General features: G+C 66.6%; 1 protein-coding gene across 1 annotated transcript in view; it reads right to left on the bottom strand.

Annotated features, from left to right (window-relative positions):
* Positions 1-6488: 6488 nt before the first annotated feature.
* OLFML2A (olfactomedin like 2A) overlaps positions 6489-9190 on the bottom strand; it is a 13557-nt gene continuing 10855 nt past the window's right edge. Inside the window, 4 exon segments of the mRNA XM_019541128.1 lie at positions 6489-7447; positions 8100-8285; positions 8664-8965; positions 8967-9169. Of these exon segments, the coding sequence (XP_019396673.1) occupies positions 6846-7447; positions 8100-8285; positions 8664-8965; positions 8967-9169 (1293 nt within the window). The 3' untranslated portion in view covers positions 6489-6845.

Here is a 9190-nt window from a genome sequence, read left to right as displayed (position 1 = left end):
GGGATTCCCCGCTGCATTTCTTCAGGTTTGGGATGAAAAACAAAAGACAAAATAAGGAACTTTGAGGTTTGGGAAGCAAAGTTCTTCCCTGTAAGAAGTTTATGTTTTCAAGAGCAATAGACCAAATGGCCTTCTCTGCCCCTCTCCTCTGAGGCCCCAAGTGCACAGAGTTTATTTAATTAACCTCCCTACGACCTGGGGAGGTGCCTTAGGAGCTTGGTTCCTAGATCAGGGATCAGAGGCATGGCGGGGGTGATCCAGAAAGGAGAAAGTGGCTTTGCCACGCGCAGGCCCCAGTCCCAAGGCTGCCGCCCCTCCTGCCCTGCCCCGTGTTCAGGCTGCATGCACGAGGAATGCACGAGTCACTGAATATGCATGTACGTCCACGGCTGCTAGCGGAGCCAGACAGAAGGGGCCAAGGAAAGGTTGGTCCATGAGGAGCAAGAATGTCCATCCTGCTTGCTCTGCCTTCCTGAAGGCTGGGAGGTGCACAGCGCTCGAGCTGCAGCCGCGCCCCAGGCTCCTCCTTGCAGGGAGGGCAGCGCTGCTCCAGTCCAGCCCCATGTGCATGGGCAAATCGGGCCCGGCACAGCCCTCCTACTGATGCTGTAAACTCTGAGACTGTCCGAGGTGCCCACTCCCTGCCCCGGGAGCCCACCGCAGCCCCCTAGCCGGTGCGGGGAAGTGGGTGTGGATGGTTTTGTCTGGAGTGGCGGCGCTTCCCCCTTTGTCGTGGGGGAGAGATGCTCCGCAGGGGCTGGTCCAGCTCGACCGCAGCTTCCAGCACTTCATTCCCACACTGGTCTGGCCCGCTTATTCAGCCAAGGCTACCCGTCTGTGTATTTTGCTGGGAGGCCCGCGCGGGACCCCAGCATGGCAGGGCATGGGGAATGCAAACAGAGACAGCAGGGGCTCAGCTGGGGTCTTACTTCATTTCCGATGTTTTGTTTCCGAGAGAGAATTTAGGAATGTTCCTAACCCTAACTCTATTGCTGGAGTCATCACAGCCAGGCCGAGCAAAGTCAAAACTACGGCCCCTGCTGAAGAACAACAAAGCCCTGGAATGGGAGATGTGCTGGGAGTTTATTTTAGTGCAGAAAAAATGTCAGAAATATGTATTGTTTAGACAGGGCTTTGTTGGGGACATGCAGATAAAAGCCTGGCATGAGCCCAGCCTGGGGGAAGGCATGCCAGACCCCTTCCTTCTCCTGAAAGACTCGCCTTCGGAGTCAACACGCTGGCGCAGAGGGGGCCTTTGCCCGTGGGGGACCTTCCACGCGAACGGGATGCAGCAGGGGTACGTGTCTGTGAGGCCACCGCATTGTCACTGCCCCTTGCTGCCGAGGGGGTGCAGTAACCCACTCGCTCAGACCCTTGGGCACGCTTCTAGGAGAGCTCCTCCATAAGCCTGCCCTGCCCGCTCGCTCTCCAATAAGGCTGGTACCCACACGGAAGGGCTTTTAGCAGGAAACAGTATTTCAGCCCACCTGTGACGCTGACTCGGCCTGCCTGGCTCTGTAGAGGCGACTTTCCGTCACGGCAGGGTGTTGCTGTCAGCCACCTGGTGAATGCACTTGCCAGCACAAGGAACGGGACATCGCTTGCAAAACCAGCTCGGGGGCCTAGGGCCGACGCACCGAGCAGCCCTCGGCAGGCAGCTCTGGCCAGACGGGCAGTGGAGACCCTCCTTGTCCCGGCCTTGGCCACGTCACTCAGGAAGCACTGATAATTAGCAAAGCACCTGAGCAGCAGACATGAAAATGGTGCATTATTTTCCACTTTAGGCTGCTGGGCAATTCCCTGCCCCACGTGTTATCTGCAGACACAGGCCTGGGTCCCAGACAAGAGCACGGGCCTTCGCCTGCCGAAACTCAGGCCTTGGGCACCTAAGCCACAGGAGAATTTGCATTAATGACCCACGCATCCCCATGTTCGTCTACATCTCGCTGGCCTGCCGCCCATGCCGGAGGAGCCCTGGGCGGTCTGGTTCCCATCTAGTGCACTGGCCCATCACACGGGGTTTGGAAACGCAGCAGGCAGGCATGAGGACTGCTGTGGACTCGTGGCTGCAGCTGCCTGTGCTGGGCTTTCCCCCAGGCATCCCGGTGAGGGAGAAGAGAGGCCTGTCCTCCCCGAGGGGACTCCTCCGGGGCTGCCGTCTGTCCGCGCGGCGGCGATGACGGGCGCAGTGCTCTACCAACCCGCCCGCGCCGCCCTGGTCCGTGCCAAGAGCGCGTGCTCCCCGCTCGTCGCCGCTCCCGTGCATTTGTAACTGGGGCTCGTGGCCTCCTGAGACCAAGCGGGAGGCTCTCGCACACCCGTGCTTTCGCACGGACAGCGGTTACGCCAGGTCTCCACTCTGCTGTTGTGAGAGGCGACCTCCCCAGAAAGGCAGCATCAGAGCCCAGCTGTTCCTCTTCACGCAGCAAAGGGGGACCCAGGAACGGCAAAAACATTTCCCTCCCCTGGAGAGCTGGCCGAGGTCATCTACCGCCCCGTTTCCCTTTACGCCGAGCACTCAGGAGACGTCTGGCCAGAGCCACAGCCCGGCTCTGCCTTTCCCGAGCTCCAGCTGCTGGGCCGGGAGTCCCGGCGGGGCAGGAGGAGGAGGCTGGATGCGACGGCATGGAAAGCACTCAACGGGGTCCGGCTGGCAGCTCGGTCGGGAACTGGGCGACCGCTCTGCTTGGCCCGATGGCTCCTGGAGCTACTGGTTTCCCCAGATGAACTCAGCAGGACCCAGTGGGTGGGTTGAAGGGACTCTGCCGTGCAGGCACAGCTACGCCACAGACCGGCACATGCCAGACGCGCGTGTGCCTGAGCTCTGTTGCCATGCCTGGGCCCCGCGTGTGCTGTGCTGCCCCCGTCTGCACCCAGGCGTCAGGGGCATCATCGAGCAGGAGCCCTCGCCCTGTCTACCCTGCCGAAAAAAGATTCGGTGATCCGAGTGGGAAAGTGACAAAGCGTGCCGGCCCTGCCCAGACCTGCCGCAGCCCAGGCAGTGGAAGGGGAGCCGGAGCCGGAGCCAGCGGGGCCGTGCGTAACCGGCAGCACCAGGGCTGCGGCTGGCCCCCGGGCTCCCGCGCCCAGCCCCGGGGTCACGCCGACGGCAGAGCCTTTCCCATGGCGGCTGGGCTCCGATTATGCAGGCGAGATGCTATCTCCTGGTGCCAGTGGGAGGCAGGAATGTCAGCAACAACCCCTCTTTAAGTCGCAGAGAGAGGGGGTTTGTTTCCGAAGGTGGCGGGCTCTTGCTGACGCAGGATTTCGGGAGCCAGCTTCCCCCGGGAGCGGCCTGGCTGCTGCGGGGGCCGCAGCCCCAGCCCGGGGTAATGCCGGTGGCGGGCGGAGGCGGGTGCCTGGCCTGCCGGAGGGGCGAGTCGGGGTGGATTTTCGTGCCGTGGGGCTCGCTCCTCTCCTCGCACGTCCCTGCCAGCAGGACTCCTGTCTCAGCACGTTAGGGTGTTTCCGAGGGCATCTTTGCCGTGGAGTCGAGAGGCCTCGAGGGCATCCCTCCTGCGGGGTCACAGGCTTCCCTGGGCCCCCGTCCCGCACCCACGCCGGAGCCCAGCCGGGGCGGGGGCTCCCTCTGCCCGCGCACCAGGACCAGGCTGGGACCCCTGTGCCCGGCTCCCGCCCCCCAGGCAAGAGTGCCGTTTCCTGCCCCGCCGCCCAGGCACCGCACCTCGGCCACATCCGCGCGGCGGCAGGGAGCCAGCCTGCGACATGCCTCCCGCCGGGAGAGCGGGACGCGGGCCATCGCCGGGGTGCCCGGTGCCCTGCTGGACGTGGCCGCGAGGGAGGGGACCTGGCCTGAGCCGCAGTGCCGATGTGGCTGCGGTCGGTGCCGCGAGCGAGGTCACTGGCCCGGACCCGTGCTACCGGCTCCCTTCACCCTCACGTGCCCGGTGCTTTTGCTGCATGCCTCCCCGGGGTCGTCCATGCCCGCACGGGGCTGCACAGACCTGCCCTGGGCCTTGAGCGGTGCTTGTGGGCACGGCAGCAGTCCTGCTTAGAGCAGGCGTAGAAGCGGGCGTGGGGTGTGAACGAGGTCCTTGGCTCTGCCTCTCACAAGCCCCCCCGCAAGGGTTGCACCCGCGCCTGCCCCAGGCTCAGCCAAACCAGCGCGTCTCCTGGGGGCTCAGGCTTTGTGCCCTGCTCGTCTCCCAGCCGGCAGGACGGTGGGCTCCTACAGGGTCTGCCCGCCTCCGGCTTTCCGCTCGAGGAACAGCCCACATTGGCAAGGCCCCTGAGGCTGGGCTGCGCGCGGGGCCTGTAAGCACGGCCCTTGTCATGTCCCTCCTTCCCCACAGGAAACTCAGGCACCAGCCACGCACGGCTGCGCGCGCCCATTTTTGTGCAGCAAACCCAGGCGGCGTGCGGGGCGTCCAGCCTGAAGCCGAAGCCCCTCGCACGGTGCAGGCACTCACTCTGCGGCTGTCACCTCCCGCCGGGCACATCCCAGAGGCAGCACGTCGCCCTTGGCTCGGCGTGACAGCGTTGTCTGCACGCGTCCGGGCGTGAGCTCCTGTGACGCTCGCTGGCACACGGGCCGGGGTTTGCAACGGGGGCCGCCAGCAGCTTGGAGCCCCGCGGAGGGTGCCTGCGCGGCCGCTGGCCAGCCCCTTGGGGCTCACAGGGATGTTGGAGAAGGCAAAACCCAGCAGGAGCTTAACGAGGGCCGGTCAGCCCCGCGCTGAGCAGGGGGGCCGCAGCCTCCTCCTCCTCCGCTGCCTGCAGCTCTGCGGCCCGGCGGCTTCGAGGGGAGCGCGGGACCCTCGCACAAGTGAGTTATGCAGCAGCCTCTCTGGAGGCAAGACCCTGGGCGGAGAGCAGGGGCTGGTGCGGGTTCACGCCGCCCTGGCAGGGACACCCGAGCATGGGAACGCAGCTCCTAGGCAAGCGGCATCGCAGGGGAAACAACGCAGACAGGCTCTGGTTTTCAACCCGTTATTTTTTAATATGGTTCACTTCTAAAAAAGACTGGGAATCAAGCCAAGCGCCCCTCGGTCCTGGCCTCGGGCCCCTTCCCGGGGGCCTGGGAACCCCAGAATGAAGCCAACGCTTCCTGCACACGACGCGGGAGGGCCTTTGCCCTTGCCCTTGCCCTTGCCCTTGCCCTTGCGGGGGTGTATGGAGGCCTGGGTTGCCAACCGAGCGGTTTCTGGACTGCAGCCCTGGACGTGTTTAGTTAACGAACTAATGACCTGCAGCAACCAACGGTCTCTCGGGTGTCTCGCTCACCCCTGAAAGAGCGGGTGGTGGTTGCTTCTGACCCACGAAACCCTTTCTCCCTCGAGCCCTGCCCCACGAGGGGTTAGCGAGGTCTGGTTGCAGGGCAGTGGCCTCCCCAGGCATCGTGGTACGGCGCTCGCCCCCCCGGGGACAGCAGCATAAGCGCCCGTTCGGTGGTGACCGCCGGCTCACGGCAGGGCCCGCGGAGCAGCCGGGCTGGAAGGTCTGCCCGGGGGGGCTGCGACCAGGGCTGCTCGGCTCTGCCGGGGGCCCATGGGGAGCGAATCCCTGCACTGGGAAAAGGAGACCCGGCAGCTTCTCCCTCCCCAACGCCCGGGGAGCACCAGGACGTACTTTCCCAGCTTTCTGGCTTGGGGAGAGCAGGGTCGGGGAGGCAGCAACGCAAGGGATAGCTTGGGAAGACGGCCCCCAGGACCGCGCGGAGCCAGCGCCAGGGGTTTCCGATGATGCATCCGTGACGTCCGCCTGGCTGCACGTGCTGTCACTCGTGCCCGTGGCGGGGGCCTCTGAGACCCCTGCTTCGAACCGGGCCCCAGCTCTGAGGTCCCCACCCCCCTGCTCCAGCCCTCGCACTCCTCCGACTGCCCGGCGCGCAGAGCAGGGCAACCCGCCCCACGCCTCGCTCGGACGGGGGGCACGTCGGCCTGGCAGAAGGGCTTCCAGGGGCGGGGAAGAGCAGGGCTGCCCCCCGCACACTCCTGAGCGTGGCCTGGTAGCATCCTGCCCCGCGCGGCCGGGCAGAGCGGGCATGAGGTGTGCTGTGCGCTGTGTACAGGGGAAGCTAGAGCACAGGTCAGGCATAGGGGGGCCGGTCTCCAGCCTGGAAACCCCTGGGCACCGAGCTGCCACCCCTGAAGGCCAACCCGCGCCACGTCGCTTTGGGTTACAGGAGACAAGCGGCTTTGGCTGAACAAGCCCGGCGCCACTTGGTCCGACGCGCGCCCCGCGGCAGTGGATCCGGCAGGCCAAAGCACGCTCGAAGCGGGGCGAGAAAGACTTAGAGCGGAGCGCGCGGGAGTGGGAGTCAGCCCAGCCCCAGCGCGGGCTCCTGGCGCCTCCACCCCGCACGCCCGGTGCCTTGGCGTGGCACCGGGGGGCGGGAGGGAGGGAGGGCGAGACTGCTGCGCGTCCCCTCCCGGCCCCCCCAGACCGGGGCCAGCGCGGGCGGCCGTCGGCGCGGCTCTGGGTGTGGCTGGGTGGGCAGAAATCTTGCAGCAGGCGCCGGTCCTGGCCAAAGCGCGGGTGCACCCAGCCAGCGCCTCCGCAACACGTCCTTGCAGGTGGCAGCCCCGCCGCGAGGCTGAGCTGTGGGTGGCAGCAGGCGGGCGGCTCTGGGTGTGGCTGGGTGGGCAGAAATCTTGCAGCAGGCGCCGGTCCTGGCCAAAGCGCGGGTGCATCCAGCCAGCGCCTCCGCAACACGTCCTTGCAGGTGGCAGCCCCGCCGCGAGGCTGAGCTGTGGGTGGCAGCAGGCGGGCGGGAGGGAGGGCGCAGGGGTGGGCAGCCCGGGTGCAGGAGTGACGCGCGGTGCCCGGGGGCTCCTCGTCCCCGCGGACCTGCCTGCAGCGAGACGCAGGGAGCTGGCCGGCGCTCAGACCACGAAGTGGAGCCTGTAGGTCACCTGGTGCCCGTTGTCCCAGGCGTAGAGGACCTTCTCCTTGGGGTTGTAGTCGATCTGCGTCGTGTAGGAGTACTCATTGCGGAAGGGCAGCTTGGGGTCGGCCTCGGTGTCCGTGAGGGTGTCGTATGCGTAGGAGATCTGCCCGTCCCTCTGGCTGTACACGTCCACGGCGTACAGGATGCCGCAGATGACAAAGCAGTTCCCGTAGGCGTTGCGCTTGAGGCCCGTCTTCCAGGTGGTCTCCCTCCTCACCGACAGGTCCCCGGGGTCGAGCTTGCTCAGGACGATCACGTCCTGCTGGGAGTAGTCGTAGTCCACGGCAGGGTAGATGACCCACAGGCCGCTCTCGTCCACGGCGAAGTCGATGTCCGAGTGCCCCCTCCACTTCCAGGGCGTGGTGTCCTCGTACACCACGTCGTGCAGCAGCGCCCAGGCCGCCACGTAGCGCTGCTTCAGGTCGTACTTGATGATGTTCTTGGTGAAGGCTCGGTTGTAGTAAAAGGCTCCCCGGTAAACCACGTGTCCCGTGCCGATCCAGTTGTACGGCAGCTTGTACAGGTTGCTCCAGCGGCCTGGCAGGAAACCGGGAGCCCATTAATCGCCCCTGCACCTCCCACGTCCTGTGCCCAGCGGCGCACACGCGAGGCTTTGCCCTGCTCCTGCCCTCCCCCGGGCACCTGGGCGAGGGGGCCTCTAACCCTAAGACCTGACAGGGGCCTCTGGCTGCCCGCAAAATGTCAGTGCCCCAGTGCCCAGCAATGCCTGGCCCTGAGCTGCCCCACATGCCCCCGCTTGCTGCCGGCCCCACACGTGAGCCTGGCGAAGGGCCCAGAGCAGTCTAGAGGACTCCTCTTGTGACCGGCCCTCCTGTGCATGCTCGGGACAGCCGTGTCCAGCGTCACGTGTGCCAGGATGCATGGGGGACGGTCCGTGCTCTGTCACGGCGACGCTGCTCGCGCCGTTGGGAGCTGGAACCGGCCCCCGCCGAGTGCGTGGGGGGAAAGGGGTCCAGCAACGGGGACGCTGGACTTAGCTCAATGCCCAGCTCGGCGCTGACCTGCTGCGTGACCCCAGGCAAGTCCCTGCCTCTCCCTCTGCCTCGGTTTCTCTCCTGCCCCTGCCCCGTCCATTGAGCGTGTCCCCCCTGGGCTGCGCTTTGTGCCCCGTGGCACCCCGGGGAGCCTCCTCCCACTCCCCCTCCGCCACATCCCCAGAGCCCCTCACCCTGCTTGAAGTTGTCCAGGCTCCGAAACTCCACCAGGTTATTGCCGTAGTAGTAGTTGGTGACGTAGATCCGGTCATCCTTGGCCGTGGGGTCCTTCATCCAGGCCCCCTCATTGCGCCCATAGCTGTGGTGCTTGACGGGCGGCTCCACCGACCCGATGGTGCCCTCGCAGTCTGCCTCCTTCACTGCAGAGCCCATGGGAGGCTTTAGCGGCCCAGCCCTGCGTGCCCGCCCGGTCTGCGCTCCCACGCCCTGCCTTTCACCGGCCCCCAGGGCTCAGACAGAAAAGCCCCCTCTGCCCCGCTCCCTAGGCACGGACACTGCTCCCTCCTGGCTTCTGCTGCCCCGCCAGCCCATCCTCTCTTCCTCCCGCTGTAAAGCCTCCCTCCATGCCCAGAAACCTCTGGCCTGCCCCGGGGCGGGGGGCTGCAGCGCTGGGCATGCTCTGTGCCAGCTGGGGGGCTGCAGGAGATGCCCTGCAGCGAGGGGGCTGCCTGCTCCAGCCCTGGGTCGGGTCCGCTCGCACACCCGCACTCGCCGGGGGGTGAGGTGCCCCCGCCCACCTCGGTTAGGTGCCTCGGTGCCCTCAGGCCTGTCCCCCCCGATGGAGAAGACGATGACCGACGAGGCCCGGGAGGTGGTGCTGGAGGGGTGCGTGGTACTGGGCACCGTGGTGGGGGTGGTGGCGGTGGTGGGGGCCGTGGTCGTGGCTGTGGTCTCTGCCCGCTCGCTGACTCTGGACTGGGCCTCCTCCGCGGCGTGAGTGTCCGGGCTCCTCTCCCCCAGCCGGTCCGCCCGAGGGGCCCCCTTCAACGGGGTTTCTGAGGAAAGAAGCCCCTGCCTCACTGCTCTGCTGCAGGCCCCCCCAGGAGAGAGCCATCACAGCGTCGGGCCGAGGGCACCCAGGCGGCGCGGGGGGCAGGGCAGGGTGCGCCTGGACCCACCGAATCCTCCAGGGATCGAACTGGCGCGGAGAACTCAGCAGCTCTGCTGCAAAACCCACCCCGAGCCGCGCACGGTCCCCGCCGATTTGCACCGGTCCCGGGAGACGCGCAGAGACAGAGCCGTGCTGTGGCAGCCCCGCCGGCAC

The sequence above is a fragment of the Crocodylus porosus genome, unplaced genomic scaffold, assembly GCF_001723895.1.
Source record: "Crocodylus porosus isolate Cpor-Errol unplaced genomic scaffold, CroPor_comp1, whole genome shotgun sequence".
NCBI classification, from domain to species: Eukaryota; Metazoa; Chordata; order Crocodylia; family Crocodylidae; genus Crocodylus; species Crocodylus porosus.
The sequence above is the reverse complement of the archived record's forward strand: the minus strand, read 5'-3'. Positions and strand labels throughout refer to the sequence as shown.